This window comes from Copidosoma floridanum, unplaced genomic scaffold, assembly GCF_036245765.1.
Source record: "Copidosoma floridanum isolate Cflo_tuat_1 unplaced genomic scaffold, Cflo_Japanese_pri ptg000025l, whole genome shotgun sequence".
NCBI classification, from domain to species: Eukaryota; Metazoa; Arthropoda; class Insecta; order Hymenoptera; family Encyrtidae; genus Copidosoma; species Copidosoma floridanum.
Window position 1 is genome coordinate 5,837,366 of NW_028321902.1, and position 19,672 is coordinate 5,857,037.

At 34.6% G+C, this 19,672-nt stretch overlaps 3 protein-coding genes across 6 annotated transcripts; 2 read left to right on the top strand and 1 right to left on the bottom strand.

Annotated features, from left to right (window-relative positions):
- The first annotated feature begins 593 nt into the window (after nt 1-593).
- Nucleotides 594-5,618, top strand: LOC106642679 (tonsoku-like protein). 2 transcript variants are annotated; one of them, XM_014357520.2, is made up of 12 exons: nt 594-729; nt 815-1,078; nt 1,147-1,321; nt 1,414-1,835; nt 1,915-2,643; nt 2,723-3,190; nt 3,264-3,610; nt 3,689-4,026; nt 4,112-4,344; nt 4,426-4,840; nt 4,924-5,092; nt 5,169-5,618. In XM_014357520.2, the coding sequence occupies exons 1-12, from the start codon at nt 714-716 to the stop codon at nt 5,535-5,537; spliced, it is 3,945 nt and encodes a 1,314-aa protein (XP_014213006.2). In that variant the 5' UTR covers nt 594-713; the 3' UTR covers nt 5,538-5,618. The 2 variants fall into 2 exon arrangements, with proteins under 2 accessions (XP_014213006.2, XP_089451484.1); XM_089595358.1 differs by lacking the exons at nt 4,924-5,092; nt 5,169-5,618 and having other exon boundaries at nt 4,460-4,574.
- A 107-nt stretch (nt 5,619-5,725) lies between these two features.
- On the bottom strand, nt 5,726-7,115 carry LOC106642693 (U6 snRNA phosphodiesterase 1). Its single transcript, XM_014357536.3, has 4 exons — nt 6,876-7,115; nt 6,594-6,742; nt 6,183-6,517; nt 5,726-5,927 (listed from the first exon to the last, which is right to left on the bottom strand). The coding sequence occupies exons 1-4, from the start codon at nt 6,974-6,976 to the stop codon at nt 5,739-5,741; spliced, it is 774 nt and encodes a 257-aa protein (XP_014213022.3). The 5' UTR covers nt 6,977-7,115; the 3' UTR covers nt 5,726-5,738.
- Nucleotides 7,116-10,311: 3,196 nt separating this feature from the next.
- On the top strand, nt 10,312-19,312 carry MsrA (methionine sulfoxide reductase A). 3 transcript variants are annotated; one of them, XM_089595199.1, is made up of 6 exons: nt 10,312-10,391; nt 16,047-16,175; nt 17,749-17,912; nt 17,979-18,099; nt 18,188-18,324; nt 18,676-19,312. In XM_089595199.1, the coding sequence occupies exons 2-6, from the start codon at nt 16,071-16,073 to the stop codon at nt 18,911-18,913; spliced, it is 765 nt and encodes a 254-aa protein (XP_089451325.1). In that variant the 5' UTR covers nt 10,312-10,391; nt 16,047-16,070; the 3' UTR covers nt 18,914-19,312. The 3 variants fall into 3 exon arrangements, with proteins under 3 accessions (XP_089451325.1, XP_023246568.2, XP_014213013.3); XM_023390800.2 differs by lacking the exons at nt 10,312-10,391; nt 16,047-16,175 and adding an exon at nt 16,606-16,718 and having other exon boundaries at nt 17,728-17,912; XM_014357527.3 differs by lacking the exons at nt 10,312-10,391; nt 16,047-16,175 and adding an exon at nt 16,606-16,718.
- Nucleotides 19,313-19,672: the final 360 nt, after the last annotated feature.

The following is a 19,672-nucleotide window of genomic DNA, read 5'->3' on the forward strand; positions in this document are numbered from 1 at the left end:
CATACACTTCGCTATTACCAAAAATTATTATAAGTTATACCTCGATAAGAAAAATTTATACGAGTCCACAAATCAAAGCGTACAACTTATAGAGTTTATTTCCATTCTGATCATATTTTTTTACAGAAAAATAGAGCCATGTCCATTTCATCTGATTCACCAAGGTTTTATTTCAACTACGGTTCGCATTGATATGGAGTAAAAATATACGATGAGTCTATAGAAAAAATTACGAGTTTCCACGATCCCAATGAATTTGAATTTGAAAATTATTAAGTACGCGGTGATCGCCATCTTGCGTTGGCTGATCAGATGACGTCAAGGAGCGTTTACACGCTACACTATACGGGAATACGGGCCGTCTGCAAAACACACACAGACACACCATAATTATTAATCTGACTTTTTTTTAACAATGAATTGGATAATTTTATTAAAATTACATATTGAAATAAAACTAATGTATTTACATGCATATCTTCTGTGAGCCTGTTCGAGGTATAAATTCTTGTTTGCCGAACTCCGTGTAAACACACCTCAAAGCTGCGCAAGAAGGATACACAATATATTTATGCAGCACAAAGTACCGACAGTTTATAAACAGACAGCCCCCCCATCAGTAGTCAGTCGCCCGCTTATACATGTAATTAAATTATTTATCGTTAACGAGAGTATATTATAAATACGGTTCTCGTGTCTTAGTCAAACAAGAAATGGGAGAAGAAAGGGGTAATTGTTGCTTGTCGTGCTCAAATTGAAAATTTAAATTAAAATCATCCATCCATCCTCACTTTACTGTGTGCATGTTTTTCAGCTCTCATCTACAAACGAGATAAAGCTCTCAAAAACAAAAATGAAAACGCCAAAGTACTCTCCGTCGTTCAGAAAAAACTGGGTGACATTTATTTCTACAGGAACAATTTTGATGATGCTCTGGAAGCTTATCAAAGTCAGCTCGAAGCCTGCGAGCACATGGGAGACAAGCTCAACTGTGCCATAGCTCATCGATTAATTGGAGAAGTCTATTTTAGTAAAGAAAAATACGAGGTTGCTCTTTATCATCAGAACTTGTATTTAGGTAACGTTGAAAGGAGTAAGATTTAACTTGAAAGTAAATCCTAACTTTTTGAATGTCTTCCATTGCAGATTTAGCTCTGGAGCTGAAAAACCTAATAGAAGAACAAAGAGCCTATGCTACATTAGGTAGAACGTATTTGTGTATAGCAGATAATTTAGTTAAAGATTCCGAGAAGGATGAAAAGATGAAAAACGTGAAAGAGGCAAACAGAGCATTTTCAAAAAGCATCCAACTGTGCGAAAAGTGAGTATGCTTACAAAGAAAATAAGTTACAAATGTTACTCTAAGTACAAAAAAAAAAAAAAAAAAAAAGTATTATTAAAATGTTTTCTCAGGTTAGAGGGACAAATAAGTGAAATTGAACTCATGACTATGAGGGCGAGACTGCTGCTGAATCGTGGACTTGTCAATGAGCATAAAAAAAAAATAGAGAAGGCTTTAGAAATGTTAAACGTCGCCGAGTCTTTGTGTGAAAAATACAAATTGTCCGAGGACAATCATAGAACGAAAATTGCTCTAGCTGGCCTGTACGAGCGTTATGAGCACTTGAAAGATCTAAAGCTTGCCCTAAAAAAATTAGATGAGGCAGCCAACGTTGAAGATGCCAACTTGAAGAACACTGCACATCTTTTGAAGGCAGAATTGTTATTGAGGATGGGAAAATGGTCGGAAGCTAAGAAATTGTTACTCAAACTGTACAAAAATGAGAAACTGTTGGAACCTGACAGACAACAAGTTTCCAAGCAATTAAGAAAAGGTATACTAGACTATTTTTCAACCCAGTTTCAATTTATACCTGATTAATTCTTTATAAATGTTATGAAAATTCGTTACAGCCGTCGTGTTGGCACGAAATGATCTCGAGTTGTCGATAGAAACAGACGATACAGTTAAAGAAAAAATTTATGAAACGATGGGCGATGCGGCGACAGCCGTGCGCTCTTTCGACAAAGCCATAGAGTACTATGGTAAAATGCTCTCGTTTGCCGAGAAAAACCAAAGTTCCCGGGTCGGCGCTGCATTAACCAGTTTGGTCATGACGTTCAAAGACGCCGGCAAGTTCAAGGATGCCATACCTTACGCGCGTCGGGAGCTGGCCTTGTGCACCGACTTCAGGGACACCTGCACTTCGGCGCTAGGCCTTGCTGGCATCTTGGAAGACGCTGGTGGAGATCTCGAGGAAATTCGCGAAATGTATGACAAAGCGCTTGCTTGTGCAAAAGAGAGCAATGACCTCAGTCTCCAGAAGATGGTACTTACAGAGCTATTGGAGTACCAGCGTCGGATTAACAATCAAACGGAGGTCGCCCAATTGACAAAGGAACTAGACGCTCTGCCTTACATTGAGTCTCAAGAGATTCAGGAAGAGGATTCGCCGGATGTCGGTGCAGACATCGATCTGGATGAGCTTTCGGATTCGGATGCCGAGCAGGAACAGAAAGAAGAGGAGGAAAAAGTTATGGGGCATCAGTTAAAGAATGTGAGCAGACATAGATTCAAGAGACCCAGAATCTTCAAGCCAAACGAAAAGGGCGAGACTCCGTTACACCTTGCCTGCATAAAAGGTATAGAAGCTGCGGAAAAGAGATTGAATCAAAATGTTGTGAAAATTTCGAGTTTTTCAAAGGAAGGTTTAATTTTCAGGTGACGTATCCAAGGTGGAATACTTACTGGAGGAAAAGCACCCAACGTTAGTAAAGGACAATTTTGGCTGGACGCCTCTCCATGAAGCCTCGAATCACGGCTTCACGGAAATCGTGGATCTCCTCATCCGCCACAAAGCTGACATAAACAATCAATGTGACGGTGTCACACCTTTGCACGACGCAGCGGCTAACGGGCATTTTTCGGTAATTCGATTACTGCTGGAAAATGGGGCGGATCCAAATTTGCTGACCAAACTGGGTGAAACGGCACTAGATTGTTTGGAGCAGTGGAAAGAGCGTATAGACAATTTAACGTCGAGAGATCTAAAAGAGTACAAGGATGTACGGAAGAAGCTTATGAAGATAACGACTGTGACTAGTAAAAACAAGAAGGCAAAAATCAGCAGTAATCGCAGCAGGAGTGCCCTTATCGATGAGGATGCTGATGACAGTGATGAAATCATTGGTGAGAATTTTTTTTGTTTTTTTTTTTCTTGTTTAAATGTTGTTTACTATAATTTTTCTTTTTTCACGACCAGCGCCGTCAACAATAGATACATGGGAGCAACCAAAAAAAATATCCATGGGAGAAGTATACAAGCAGACGATAGCAAATTTGCAGCCGTCAAACCGACTAGCTGCGCCTCTAAAACCAATCCACCAATTGCCGAAAATAACAGCACCACTCATTGACAGTGATGAGCTGTTGGTCAATGAGTGGCTCGAAGATGACATTGGCATCTCGCATCAAGGACGCGAAAGGCCCTACTTCAATGGTGTTCCTCAAGGCGTCACAAACAGTTCCACAAATAATATTAAAAGGAAATCTGTGACAGATATTGATGTCGAAATCGAGGTTGACAAGAGCAGTAAGAGATCAAAACTCGTGAGTTACATTTTTTTTTTTTAACATAAAAGAGAACGTGGCTGGTATGATGATTTTATCAATTACATTGGTTTTTAGTCTGACGAAAGCTGTTTAATGATCACCGACGAAAGCAGCAATGGGAGCGACGCAATGGTGGACGACCCGTTCGACACAGCCATATGGCCAAAAACTAAGAAAGCCCGCCAGCTAAGTCTTTTCAAGCAAGGCTTCACGAAGAGTAACGTTGTTTCAAAATCTCCTTCACCCATTACAGTAAAATCAGTTAGTCCCGAACCTGCCGTTTACACATCTAGTCTTTCGAGATCGGAGTACGAGAGGCGGTCTTGGGAATCGTCGATGAGCGAAACTTTCGATCTTGAGATCACTCTCGATGGTGAACTTTTTGAGCTTAAACTTCACTATCGAGATTTAAGGTAAGTTCAATGGTTCTTTTTTTTTTTTTTTTTTTTTATTTCGTGGTTATTTTTTGAAAGCTAAAAAGGGTGTCATCGTTTTTAGAAAAACAATGAACGATATAGAGGAGCTGATAAGGCACAAATTTGAAGCTAAAACCGGATGCAGACCTAAGATAAGGTTCAAGACGATTGAAGGGGTCGCACTTTCGGCCGAAGTTACGCTTGAAGGAGTACCCAAGGATAAAAATAAATTGAAGCTATTTGGTGAAATTACGCAAAATGAGCTGCCGCCAATTGCGGATAGATATAAAAAGGTTTGCGAGACCCTTGGCGTAGGTAAGTCACTTATCAGGTTGAAAGAATACATATTAAATATTATTGAGGGTCTCTAAAACTATATTATTACTACTCTTACAGATGTTACTGATTTGATGTTGAAATCTTTGCGCAGTTGCGAGAATACTTCGACTTTCCGTCTGAACACGTCCAACGTTTTTGTAGAGGAGGAACTTGAGCCGCTGATCAAGTGTCTCCACTATCAGCTAAACCTTCAGAGTATCAATCTATCAGGTGCAACTTTTTTTGCACGGGGCGATTTGTTAAATCTAACCATCTCAAAATTAAGTGGACTGTGTGAGCTACACCTCCAAGGCTGTGACATCGATCAAGAGTGCTTGGAGCAGGTTGAAAAACTTCCTGCTGCATTGCGAGTTTTGGATCTATCATACAATCCTCTAGGAAGTAAAAGCCAAGAAAAGCTCTTAAAATTGATCGAGCCGTTAGAGAGATTGCAAACGCTCAATTTGAGGGCTTGCGAACTTGACGACTTCAGGTGAAATGTTTTTCGAAACAGCACAAACAGTAGTTTGCTAGTACTAAGAAAATAAACTAATTTTTTTTTTTTAATTTCCACAGGTTTAAATTCACATGCAGGTCTTTGATAAACCTAGATATATCGTGGAATGCGATCGGCGGCGACGGTGCAGCGAACCTTTTGCAGCGGCAGTTGCTCAGCTTGAATCTATCCAATACGCTCTCTAATCGCAGCAACGTCATCGACAAGCTGTTCTTCAACGAATCTGAGGTTTGTTGGTTATAAAAAACATTCGATTGAACGCGATGTTACCATATAATATAATATTGCTACATCACAATTACAGGGTTACTCATACAGCACACTAGAGTATCTGGATTTAAGCTCGTGTCAAGCGACGGACTTTGACGTCGAGAAAATCCTTTCGAAAACGCCGAATCTTACAAAGCTCATTTTAAATAACAATCCCAATGTCACACAAACGTCCTTGTCTGCAATTTTAATACGAAAACCGACGTTAAATTACATAGATTTAAGCGGATGTAAACTCATTGAGGATCCGCCTCCAACTAACTTACGAATCGCCACACCCCAAGTCTGCACTTTACTTGTACATATGAACTCTTTGATCGTGGACTCATGGGAAGTTTTGTGGCAAGGCAAAAGTAAGACAAAGAGACTGCCCGATTCATTTGTGATATTCAAATCGCCTTAAAATTTGATTTTTTACTTGCTTATGTACATAGTTTAGTCAGTATTACTAAAAAGTTGAACAAAAATGAATGTTAAAACTTGAATTCACTGTAAAAATGTGTTGAAAACATTGTGTTGACGCATTATAAAATTTATAATGTAAGTATTTTGTATAAAAAAATATATTTTATTAAATATTTATACAGAAGTTTTAAAAACTTAATTACCTTAAATTAAATTTATAGAGTTTGTTGCCGATTTTGCACTTCAACGAATCGACTTGCACATAATGATGTTCTGGATGGTTTGTTAAAAATTCGTGAAAGTTTGACGTTAACTTGGGTAGCAGAGTTTCCAAAACTTGTTTATGATCACCAACGCACCACCAAATGCTCACGTGAAACAATGCATCCTAAATTGCAAAAATTTAAATTGAGTTTTTATGTTTGAAAAATTTTCCTTTTTTTGAGTAGGAAAAGAAAATAATCAAGAATGCATTAATTTCTACTAGGAAAATCGTTTTTTCAGCAAATCAATTCTGCACTTGAATGTTATCTTGATCAGAATATAATTTTGTAAGTGTAAAGGAGTGATTAATTATGACAAAAATTAAATTTAAATGATACACGTCTAAATGAAAATTATTCAAATTAATTTTTATACATACCTCGTAAAACGGAGGTAACTGATATTCATCCAAAAGCTTGTTTAGAGTACCAGTCAAACTTCTCAAGGAATTATTTGTACTTTGAACAGTAATGCCCAGAAAAGTCCGAGTTTTGTCATCATTACAATACACCTTGATACCGTTTAGTTCCATAACAAAGCCAGGGTAGTTTCTGGCAATGTTTTTCACAGCCTCAACGAAAGAATCAATCCAATGAAATTTTAGTATCAAAGTACGTGTTAGACTCACATGGAATTCTTCAAAAAGATTACCTGTTTTGAGAATTTCGCCAACAGTATTTTTCATCCACTGTAAAATTTCTTCGCTTGGATCATCTAAAAAATATAAATTGATAAGACTACAATTGTTCATTTTCTAGGATTAGAAAGTAATAATAAAATACAAACTCACAATCGAGGTACACAAGGCTTGCCCAATTTCCTCTTTCATGTTTGAAAGACCTGATTCTTCCTTGATGTTTCAAAGGATCATCTACAACATCTGTATGATGTACAACTCCTTTTAGAGACAAAATAGATTCTGGCAAGGGTAATCTCGAGCTAAAACCACGAAACAATTATTAAGCACATCATCTTGTACACTCAAACACAACTCAAGTTTTATAAGTAATAACCAAAAATATTATAAATGCATTAACAAAGTAATAATACATCTGTTAAAAAGTATACTTACAGTTTTGCCACATTAAAACCCGTTTGGTTTTCTTCATTGGAATTTTTAGCCTCATCGTCGGTATCTGACGAATACTCTTGTATTAAATTCAATCCAGCCATGGTAAATTCTTTTGCAAAAGAAAATTGAAAAGGAACAAATGCAACCACATTATATGTTTAATATTGTTTGATGACTATACTCTATACTCCAAACTCAAAAAAACAAGAACGTAAACATAACCCCCCTCTCTCACCTACATCAAAACATATGCGTGTGTGTGCGCGTCAAAAACATTTGCGGTTTGCGCGCAATACTAATATAAGCGCGATATGCGATAATGCGATAGTTGAGTTAAGAGCCTAATTTATTTATTAAAGTAAAGTTACTGTGCAATCACTCGTACTTTTATCAAGATGTAAAATTAGAAAAGGAGTTGTTTATGCAAACTGATGTGAATACTCACTTTGTGGGAAAAGTTGCGCGTTTTAAGAAGAAAAAAAAACTGGTAGTAACCACATCCATTAAATCATAACATTATTTAATATTTATTAGTATATTACAAAATGTGTTGATATTTTATGATGAAATGATATAATTAAATCAAGAGTTTAATGCTACATAATAATCCAAACTTTTTTTTTTCATAAAATTTATAGTTTTTATCAAAGTAAAATAGTATTATTAATGTTTTTACATTGTGTACGTATGAAAAACAATGATTTAAAAATATGAAATTTCAAGATTTTCTATTAAAAATCTTATCTAATCAATATCATCGATGTATTAATTAATTACCATTGTATGTTCAATAGCTATTTTTTTAGTATACATACAAAAAAAGAATAAGTTGGACTCAAAAGGGGTTTTCAAGAAAAAAAAAATATAATGAGTATATGTATAGCCATTTAAACTAATTGTTATAACAAATTATTAAAAAAAAAATTGTATCGTAAATGATCAGATAATACGGGGGATGTTGGAGCTGCTGCAGAGACCCCGAATATGGAGTGGGGGGTAGCGAAGGGTCTTTAAGGATAGTGAGGGGACGTGGGGAGTCATGGAAAAAATAACAGAATATTTAATTAGAAATTTTATGAATACGTTGAAAATATTTGGAAAAATTTTTACTTTTTCACAAATATATTAAACATTTAATAATAAATTCAATGACTTAATTATATTCGTGAAATTTAAAAATTCGCCGAATGCAATAATAAGGCAGTATCGTGACTTTTAAGAAAGTTATAAAAAAAAAAAAAAAAAAAAGTATGAACACGCCAGGGGTCTGACTCCCAATTACCACTTATCTCAGCGAGCCACTACGTTTTTTTTTTCGACTTTAGTAGCAGCTCAAGCCAAGCTTAACACATGGGTAGGTCAGAGCCAGTGTGCACACAACTCTGACTACTGAACTGCTAATTCGGCTATATATACTAACCAACTACTTTTTTCGCCACTTGCGAGAACGGCACCGGAGCCACGCGGTTGGAGACGGAATCACAATAGCAGTGTTGTCTATCCGTTGTCGATAACTAATTAATAATAGTATTGTAGGTGACCGGTAACTGCTAATATAATGCTGTAGTATACCTATATATGGTAAAGCAAAACATGTGTAAACTTACCATCTACCCAAATTAGTAAATATGTATATATAGGTACACTAAGGCGTTATCAGCGTTACGTTAGCAGTTACCGGTCACCTACAATACTAGTATATATTAGCTATTATTATTCATAGTATAATAGTAAGTATATAACATCAAAAATTTGGTTTTGAACTTCTGGATGCTTAAATTTTTATAATTTTACATGTTCACACAACGAAAGTTTTTTTAAATTTGAGTTTACATAATATTACAGATAAATTTAAAATGAATAATAGCAAAATTTTTATGGTTTCAACTGTGAAGTACATGATATGAACCCTATACTAAATTAGAACTGATTTTATTACACGTGATAACCCACCTTCTCAAACTAGTGGGATTTGAGTAGTTTCTATATGCATACATATTTGTTTTGAAAAAATTGTAATGACATGTTAAATGAAGTATGTTCACACTGTGTCGACGATCTAAAATGATGATATGTAACTTGTTCGTTTTTTCAAAAGAAAAAAGTAGACAATACTTTGTATTTATGGATCATGGAATATAAAAAAATGTAAAGTAATCATAATATGATTTACATCGCCTGAGGCGCGTCTAACGTAACTAGTATGAGAAGAAAAGAAAAAAATTCCCGCGCTGAAGCTAATGCAGAAATCCCGAATATATGGAGTGGCAGGTACCGAAGGGTCTTTAAGGATAGTGAGGGGACGTGGGGAGTCATGGAAAAAATAACAGAAAATTTTATTAGAAATTTTATGAATACGTTGAAAATATTTGAAAAATTTTTGAAGAATACATAATATATACTTTACTTTTTCACAAATATATTAAACATTTAATAATAAATTCAATGACTTAATTATATTCGTGAAATTTAAAAATTTGCAGAAATGCAATAATAAGGCAGTATCGTGGCTTTTAAAAAAGTTATAAAAAAAAAAAAAAAAAAAAAAAGTATGAACACGCCAGGGGTCTGACTCCCAATTACCACTTATCTCAGCGAGCCACTACGTTTTTTTTTTTCGACATTAGTAGCAGCTCAAGCCAAGCCTTACACATGGGTAGGTCAGAGCCAGTGTGCACACAACTCTGAATAATGAAAAGCTAATTCGGCTATATATACTAACCAACTACTTTTTTCGCCACATGCGGGAACGGCACCGGAGCCACGCGGTTGGAGACGCAATCACCATATCGTCATGTAAGTGATTAAATATTAATCAATGAAGTTTTTGATGGTCATATTTTTTCAGAGTAGAAACAAATCAAGTAACATTAGTTTTAATTATATGTGTAAGCTTAACGAATTCCACATTTTTCCTGCAATTTAATGTATTTTATCCATGAAAAATCCCACCAAATAATACACTTGACCTGTTTCAATCAATCACGTAACGAATAAAAAAAGGCACGTGACCATCAATATCTATTACGGTAGGAGATCACAAGGAGACTTTTTACAACTTTTTTTTTGTGTATCGTAAGTATGTCCACGTCAACAATGTCAATTAAAGCAATGTCTAATTGCAATAACCTGCGTTATTATTAATTTATTGGGTATTATTCTGTGAAAAAGTATAAATGCTTGAACAACACGATTTTTCGCGCTCGTCGTGAGACTATAGTACTATACTAGTAAAGCGTGTCTCTAATTGGCGGTTCGAGTGATGAAAAACTCCAGAACCTACGCTTACATTGGGCGTTTGATATCAAGGTGTATTCGCACGACACCGAAGGGAATTTTGCATCCAATGCACCTTTGTGGTCGATGCAAATCCATATAAGTATAATGCACGGGACGATGAGGTTTAAAATTTCTGCTGTACTATAGTATACGTATTTTTATTTTTCGCCTAGACGACTCGCCATCGCCACTTGCATCAAGACTGCGTGGGCTCTTCTCCTTTATTCTTCACAATAGGTATATCATATAAAGCTGCAATTGTCGATTTTTGCATTAGTTCGTACAATCCATTATTTGTTATGTAAAAGGGCAGTATACGCATAACTTCTAGAACGAATGAATGACAGTGAGCCCTTGTGGTGCTTCGAAATATATATTTTTTTTTTTTTTCGAGCCCCGTTTTTGTCACCTTTTTTTTATCTATTTCACAATCTAATATACTTATTTATGCATATTTTAGCTCTTTATTCAATTTAAACCTATCGCTTGTATTTTGCACACATACGTGTAGCTTTGCTGCACATATACTAGAATCGCTATTGGGATTCCAAAAGGTCACGTGACTCATATTTTTGAATGATGAATAACATATTTTTGAGGAGATGACAATACCTTAGCTATTTTTTCCTAACTCAATTAGTCTTTTGCAGCTTAAAACTTTCCTTTGAAAGTACGAAAACGCACATTTAACCTGTACAAATCCCTCCCGCCGCTGCTTATATATATATAGGTGTATAAACATGTCTTTTGTACAGGTGCAGAAGACTAATTGAGTTAGGGAAAAATAGCTAAGGTATTGTCATCTTCTCAAAAATACGTTATTCAACGGCTTTTATCGTATTACAATCGTTGAACGTGTAAAAAAAATAAAAATATATTTGCACCTACAAGGCCTGTGTTATTTTTCCCCCAAGTGACTATATATACCGCGAGAGTCACGTGACCTTTTGGAATCCCAATAGCGTCATCGCAGTTATCGATTGGCGTGGCAGGAATTTCAAGTGCACGGCTACATCAATATCGTACAAAATTTAAAATATGCACGCTCTAGTCAAACATTTACATTCTATTGATGTGTATCGATTACTTAATTTGCTTCAGTTTTTTTTTTTTTTTTTTTTCCACAAAAAATAACATTTTACCGAACACGCACAATTAAATCTTGCATTTTATTTTTTTCATTTTTTTTCTGCAAACATAAATTTAATTATGATACGGGTCAAGCTAATAGTATTTCAATAAAAAAATAATTAGTATGATTATTATTGTTAGCGAAAGCAGCAGTAAAAATATCTGCAATGAAAAATGAGTATTTCCGAGAGAAAGCACGCAGCCGATCCATACCGATTTTTTTCTCTGTCAAGAATGAAAAAAAAAAAAAAAAAAAAAAAAATTACACAAAATAATATGGTATTGAAATGAAAAATTTTTGATCGTGCAAAGATCAGCAGCGATCGGTTATTATCACGAAAGAGCTCCCATTTTTCAACATCTCTCGAAACCAGGGTGAGAAAAGTATATCCTCGAGGCCTTGCGTGGAGGCGAAAGCTCTCCAAAGGCCCAGGCAAGCGCTACTTATGCGATTATATTTATATCGTCACCTCGGCAAATGAGAGGAAAAGAGAGATTCGCGTGCCACGTGCTGCATTTATACAAACGAGCACGCGATGATCGGGAGAGCCGTACCGGCGCACATGGTCATATGTTTTGTAAATAACGTCGTGAATAGGGAGGCCTCCTGAACCTCAGATTTTTGTTGTTTTGCGAAATTATTTTTTCCAACGAGTTGGGGTAATTTTTTCACGTATTAATAACCACTTGTCAGGTGGTTACTTTTTTTTTTTTTTTTTCGTGGCACTATGTTATTTTCCTTTTCGAGATGAGGGAATCGCTGTGATTAAAACTGATACTCTCACGAGTCTTCTGTATGTATAAAATAATCATGTATGAGAAAAAATTTTTTTTCTCAAATTAAGTGGCAAATACATTGAAAAAAATGTTTCATAACAATATTTTAAAAAAAAGTTATGTAGAAATACGCTCGTATTTATGAAAAATTTTATAGAGTAATTTTTACTTGTTAAAATTTTACGCAATCCAAATACATCCACAATAAATCTAAAAAACATAGTAAAAGAAAACTAAAATCGAGGACGAAATGAACTATTATAGCTATTGCACACGTAATTAGGCGAGATGCCATTAAAATAGCGCGTGAAAGATACTCTGAACGTCGCATCAAGGAAATTTTTCAAACCGATCGGATTCTTATAATGTGATAGTCGAAAAGTCAAGCCCTGTCGTTTCCCTAATTTTTTATCATTTAAAAAAAATAATTTTTCCCCTCGCTCCACATAATTTTCATCTAACTTAATACACCGATTATTGTCAGTCGTATCAATTTTTTAAGAAGTGGTTTTACCAATTATTTCAATTAATTTTATCAACCTGAGGAAATATCTTAATTTAGTTCGATGATTTTGTACGCACTAAATAGTAATTATTCAAAGTGATTACCGAAAATGAAAGGCCGGGTCGTGTGTAAAGTATAGACTTTATTGAAATTAAAAAACCACTATCACCAGACTTGGGCATGAGTACTTTTTTTTTTTTTTTTTTACAATATAACAAAACTGTTTCCAGTTACAACAATGCATTACAATTTTAAAGAAGAAATAAATTATTTAAAAAAAATAGTGAAAGTATTTAATAAAGTATGCAAATATTTGATTTCTAACATTTTACAATAAGATTTAATATACTAAATGTGTTGCGCACATCTGTCGGAAAAATTTTTTTTTTAAATGTTATATGGCAAATAGTAATGAAAATAAAATTTAAAAAAGTACACTTTGTTCATGAAAAAAAATTTTCTTTCAATATCTTTAAAAAATCTATAAATAATTGTGCCTTGATCAAAACTCACTGGTATCTCTACGTGCATCTGATGACAACAATATAAAGAAAAGAGCAAAAAAAAAAGATATCGGTTTATTGTAAATGTTTACTTTTTCACTCAGATATGAGACGGACTCGATAAGGAGGTGACGGCCAAAGTATCTGCGGAGTTGCTCACAGTATCTGTTAGTATCATTATTATTATATCGTTAGTATTTTAAAATATAATTAACAAAAATTTCATGAAATTAATACTTGATTAAAAAAAAAAAAACCAAAAAAACAAAAAAAACAGTTAGTATGTACTACACGATATAATCCAATTTGCTTCTTTCATCCAAAAACTATAGTGAGATCTTAATTTAAAAATTATTTTTCTTGCGTCAACGAAATACCACATGGTACCCACTAACACAGAGTACACACGTTAAACACGTAATGATCAAAAATACACTTGATGACTTCGAATAGCTCTATCTGTCCCTATTATCAAAAATACAAGCACCTCTCTCTCTCTCTTTTATTCTAAGCATCTCCGAATCGAATGGACACCCGCTTGGGAAAAAAGGTATACGAGAGTCACGAGCGCGTGTTATATAATTCCCAAAGTTTGGTGACCCGCAGTTTGAGCAGTTTTTTTTATTTTCAGAAAAATTTTTTTTCTTCATTTTACACCAATTAGACAAATTATTCATATTCGAAGGAAAACTCCATGTATTAGAATAGCTGTGAGTTTTGTAATATTGCGCCGTAATTGTTAATATTGTAGCGTCGGCGTTGCATTTTGTTGCACACATATCATGCAGTGCTAAAACAAACAATGTTAAAGATAATTTTTTTTTTTTTTTTAATTTGTCTCTCTCACACGTGTGTTTATATATTTGCTTCACACGTGTTCACGGTGAACTTGAAAGCCAGTCACGTGGGAAGAGAGAGATATATATGTATACAGATGAAGCAAGATGTATTAAAATTACGAGCAGTGGTAACTTGGTTCACACAGTTTTATAACAATCGTAATTTACGGGTTCATTGCAGGCTTGATTTTAATTATTTAGAACATTTTCTCCATTAAAAACATGATGGAAAATTATTAACTTTTACATAAATTAATTGATACGTTTTGTAAAAAATCAAGATGTTTATCGTCCTAATCACATAATTCATCAAGAAAATTACATATTTTTAAGGGAGCTTTTTCCCGATCAATAAAAATACTTTCCATAAATGTCCAAGTGTTTTCTATAAGTATCATAATATATTTCGTGCTATGACGTGTGGGTGATGAAAGTTGTTTTTAATCGTAATACATTTAATTTAGGGATTTCCATTTTCTAAAATTAAGATCAAATTTTTTTTTAATGTAAAATCATAACTATGTAAAAAAAAAAAAAAAAAAAATTCAGCTGTACCTATACCCTACGTGCGCGTCCAATATATAAACACGCGAATCAAACTATATTTCACGTATACACATGGCACGCACGTAGTGAACTTGAAAGTCAGTCAAGATAGAGAGAGAGGCTTAAACGGTGCTATTACGTATATACCATAGCTGAGTATACATATAAATTGAGCAATGAGAACTTACTTCACACAGTTTTAAAACAATCAAACTTTGAGGGTCGACTGTGGCCTTAATTTTTATCGTTTTTGAAAATTTTTTTTTCCACTTGCTTAGAATATTTCAAGGATGCCTAATATAAAAAAAAAAATGGATGACCAAATAAAAATATTTAATCAAATAAACAATAGATTCTGCGTGTCATTGAAAATGACTGCTGATTGGAAAAAAAAAAAAAAAAGTAGTGATGATAATAGTGTTATTACAGTTTGCAGATAGCAATAAGAAAATGTAGCTAACGATAAATTAGATACTGATTAATTGTTAACTTACACATTTATTTTTAATCAAAAAGTTATTTGTGAAAAGAAGTATTTCATTATTTTTTATTTTTTTTTTTTTAAGTATTTTAAAGTATACCTTAACATCAATAAATCCTCTGTTAAAAAATCTTTAATGTAACGAGTGATCAAGAAAATATTTTATAAACATTAAATTTAAAAAATGTAGATTTTTATATGGTTTTCATACAAAAAACACAAAAGTAGATAATGCAGAAAATTTTAGTTAAATCGCACACTTTTCAAAGATTTCTACGTTTGAACATATTTAAATGAAAATTTGTTCAATGATCTACAAAAATTATGGACGTGATGATCTTTGAAATACAAACAATTCTTAAAGTGGTATAAATATGCCTGAGATCACCGTGACCCCACTAGTGCTGCTAACGGTAAACGCATCCGTATTCTAAAAAATACTATTAGAAACTTACACCACGAAATATTAACGGAAAGGCAAAAAAAAAAATTCATTTGTTATTAATTTATAAATCAAACACAATTGGGGGAACAAAGAAAAAAAAAAAATTTCGTAAATGACCGACATAATCGAGGCTGTTGCGTGTGTGGTGTACATATAAGTATACACGCCAGAGCGAGAACTTGCCTCTTGCAGATTTATTACTATCTAACTTTAAAGATCGATAACTTTGTCAATTTTTTTAATTTTTCGAAAATTTATTTTGCAACGGTCTTGTCTAATTTTTCCAATAACTAATATAAAGGTAAATTTTTATTTTTCAAAAAATCATATATAATTTTGGATATAATAATGGGTAAAAACAAATCACTTGAGCAGCGAATTATGGAAAATCCCATCAATCGCTTCATCCATGATTCTCGTACCAAAAATTAAAAAAAAAAAAAAATTTTCCATAAAGAGCTTTCGAAGTCAGCCAAAAAATCAAACTGTTGTATGAAATTCAACGAAACTGTGACCATGAAAATACACGGTGATAAAAAAAAGTGTAACTTTCAGATTGGCGGTGAAGGTGTGCGCAAGCTTTTATAAATCCGGACTTTCCCGTCGATAAACAAATTGACTGCGGCCTATTAAATTATCATTTTCCTTTTCTTTTTTTTTTTTAGCTTTTACAGTGTACCATTGAACGCATGGCGGCAACTCATTTCAGGCACTCCCTGCCTTTTCGCCTAACGAAGCGAGGACTTGGTCTGTCGAAAAAAATCACCCACATCGAACGCTTCGATGGAGCACCGGTAAGTTTTTGTTTTAATAACATCGTTTATTTAGCAAGATCCAAAACTATGTAGAATTTCGTGCAAAAAAATGTGTATTTCAATTCGAAAATTACAATCGCCGTATACGAACAATTTAAGTAGTTCCTACTGAAAACGAGACGATTTCAAAAGGGGGGAAAAAACTAGAAAAACGAAGGGGGAAAAACAAAAAAACGAAAGTTAAGGCCATCGGGGAGGAACAATTTACCAAACCAAAGGAGGAAAAAGAGCCGCCCATCATCATAAAAAAAGTCTCAGCCGCTTCAGAATTGCGTATCGGTTGCGGGAGGTGGGAGGGAGAAAGACTCGCGCGCGGGTCTTTAAAACGCGGAGTTAGCCGGCAGTAGGGGGTCAGTAGTGCTCTCGAGCGACTCGGAGTCGGACTGTCGCGATACTCTTGCTCTTGGGATCCGAAGTTGCAACGGTTTTTACCTTAACTGGGATTCCTTCGGTTATAGAGGACATAAATCTAACTATCACTTTGACGGCTTGGAGCAATTGTAAAAACATAAATCACGAAAGGTAAGTTTTTTTTTTTTTTTTTTTTTCATAAGAAAATTAAATCTCAAATTATGCTCTGCAAATTGACTTTTCAAGTTCTGACGTGTATTAAAAAATTAAGAAATCGATTCCTCTAATATTTAGTTATGTGATTTTTTTTTTTTCTTTTGCAACGCGTTTAAATTGTTATTGGAGATAGTATTAACAAGTTTGGAATCGATGATTTTCGGGAGGATAGAATAGACTTTTAAAATAAAAATTCACGTTATACTCAAACTGTATTTTTTTCATTTTTTTATAAGTTCAGCAAACATTTTAAGAACAAAAATCTGATAATTAAATAAAAAGTAATACATTATTTTGGAATGAACAACGTTTTGGAGATAATTTTCGTTTAAAATTCGAGAAAATATTTGCACAAAATGTTACACCAAGTCCCGATCGAGTACGTTAGTATTTTATAAAACCAACGAAAGTATTAATACTACAAAAAAATTTATCATCGATAAAATAGATTTCTGTTTTTAAAATCAAATTCTACATGTACGTTTTGAAGAAAATCAGATTAAAGTATTTTAAACAAAAATCAAAGCAGCCTTTAATTAAAAGGAGAGTTTTTTTTAGATGCAATATCGCGTATTGATGTATTACAGCTTTTGAAGTTGTACAGTAGAAGATACTCGCAAATACGATGACTTAATAATTATTTAAACCAAAATAAAATGAGGCAAACTAAAAATTGCATTTTTCATCGAGAATCATTGTCGTTTTTGTTATTATAATCATTTCATTTATTTATTTATGTATTATTATTATTATTGGTACAGCAAACGACTCAAATCGTCGTGCTACTCTAATACCGATCAAACGTATAATTTGTGAAAGTGTTCATCCAAAACCAGCTAAATCCAACATATTATAAACCAATCGACTAGCAATTCAATTTACTTTATTTCAACGTAGAATTAACATAAATCGAACGAACCAACATTCCATAAAGAGCTAAAAAAAAAAAAAAAAAAAAAAAAAGCGTACCCTTGGATATTTACAGGCAAAAATGCCGGGCCAAGTCGATTCGGTTGAGGGCAAGCGCGCCACCTTCGGCATGGGCTGTTTCTGGGCCAGCGACTCGTTGTTTGGGGCGACCCTTGGAGTCATCCGCACCAGCGTCGGCTACGCGGGCGGCACCAGCAACACTCCCACCTACAAGAATATGTAAGTGGATCTCACCTGATTTAATTGCGTTTTGTTATTTTATTTTTAAAAAAATTTCTCGTCCAGCGGCGATCACACCGAGGTGGTCGATATAGAGTACGACCCCGAGGTGGTCTCGTACACGCAGCTGCTGGACTTGTTCTGGAACAACCACGAGTACAGCTTGACGTCGCGCACGAAGCGACAGGTGAGAATTTTACCGATCCGTTTTCTTTTCTCTTTACCACAAATTGTTGTTTTTTTTTTTTTTTCACTCTGTTGCTCTTCGTTTTCAGTACATGTCGTTGATTTTGTACCACGACGAGGAACAGAGGATAACCGCGGAAAAATCGCGCGATCGCCAGCAGCACGAAAAGAACGAGAAATTCAGCACGGAGATCAGGGCCTTTGAGAGATTTTATCCCGCCGAAGAGTAAGTGTTATTATTAATTTTTCAATCGGCATATTTTTCTCGATGCGCATTTCGCGAAATCAAGTACCCACTTTTGTCAACAAACGGATTTGCATAAGCATTTACTGGCTTTAATGAAATCTGTGTTTTTTTTTTTTTACCCCGATAAAATACAAATGTGGATACAACAACACGACACTGATGACAAAACAAGCAATTGAAGGCAAACCTTTTTTTTTTCAACGAGATAAACGAAGTAAACTTCAAGAATATTTTAGCTCGCATTGTAACTATAGCATGTACCGATTCTCATGAAAAAGAACCGATACCCCTACCGATTTAATATTGAAAAAAATGTCCCGTTTTTCTCAGCTACCACCAAAAGTACCGGTTGCAAGGTCACGCCTGGCTCATGGAAGCGATCGGTGTCAAGTCGGGGGAGCAGCTGCGCACCTCGCCACTGGCCGCAAAGCTAAACGGGTACCTGGCCGGGGTCGTCACGGCGGTGGAGTACGAGCGCCAGGTCCCGGGTCTCGGGCTCTCGGACAAGGCCGTGCAGTACGTGAGGAAGTACGTGGTCGAGAGACAGGGCAATGGGCTCTACTGCTAGTGCCAAGGCCATTATCAGATACTTTTAGAGAAACGCGCGTGTTTGTGTCCGAGGAAGTCGAGGAAGAGCGTTTGCGGTGTGAATTCACGTGTGCGGGAATACGTTTTTCTTTTTAACGCGATACAACATGAAACTATGTCTACACTGTTAATGGGAAATCATTGAAATCAGTAAGGAATTACTGAAGTATGTATTATTTACACGCTTGTGGCGATGTTTATTTATTAGCTATTAATAAGTTGAATCCATACTATGTTAGCCAGTTCAATTTCACACTCCACACATCTATTTTTTTTATTTATTCTTATTATTATTATTATTATTTGTACAAATTTAGTGCACCACATAGCTCGTTAAATTAGGAATACTCGTGAAGATACAAAATAAATTTATTTTTAACTGTAACTTTTGTTTGTTTGATTAATTTATAATATATTTTCCCGTTGTATGTGCGTGCAATTAGCTATAGGGTAGCTCACGCGGTAGACAATGATTTTTGAGCTAACGAAAGGTTTTTTCGCGGTTGAACTTTTCATCCTATCATACTTATAACACAATACTTGAGAAAATTTTAGCCGGCAAAATAATAAAAAAAAAGAGTCAAAGAAGGTACCAAAAAAATTGGGTTTCGAAACATTTTTGACAGTAAAATTTAACGTACATAATGTACTCATCTTAATATTGCATTGTCATAAGTGATAAACGAAATATTTGGTTTCGAAAATCGGAAATCGTTAAAACAGTTGTGCTCGCGAGTCT

Bases quoted from the DNA above. Each gene is read 5' to 3' on its own strand.
- LOC106642679 (XM_014357520.2), top strand. The intron at 4,345-4,425 runs GTAAGTCACTTA...CTACTCTTACAG, and splicing joins TTGCGAGACCCTTGGCGTAG to ATGTTACTGATTTGATGTTG. The intron at 5,093-5,168 runs GTTTGTTGGTTA...TCACAATTACAG, and splicing joins TGTTCTTCAACGAATCTGAG to GGTTACTCATACAGCACACT.
- LOC106642693 (XM_014357536.3), bottom strand. From the start codon at position 6,976: ATGGCTGGATTGAATTTAATACAAGAGTATTCGTCAGATACCGACGAT. The intron at 6,743-6,875 runs GTAAGTATACTT...TCGTGGTTTTAG, and splicing joins GGTTTTAATGTGGCAAAACT to CTCGAGATTACCCTTGCCAG. The intron at 6,518-6,593 runs GTGAGTTTGTAT...TATATTTTTTAG, and splicing joins AAGCCTTGTGTACCTCGATT to ATGATCCAAGCGAAGAAATT.
- MsrA (XM_089595199.1), top strand. From the start codon at position 16,071: ATGGCGGCAACTCATTTCAGGCACTCCCTGCCTTTTCGCCTAACGAAG. The intron at 16,176-17,748 runs GTAAGTTTTTGT...GGATATTTACAG, and splicing joins AACGCTTCGATGGAGCACCG to GCAAAAATGCCGGGCCAAGT. The intron at 18,325-18,675 runs GTAAGTGTTATT...CGTTTTTCTCAG, and splicing joins AGATTTTATCCCGCCGAAGA to CTACCACCAAAAGTACCGGT.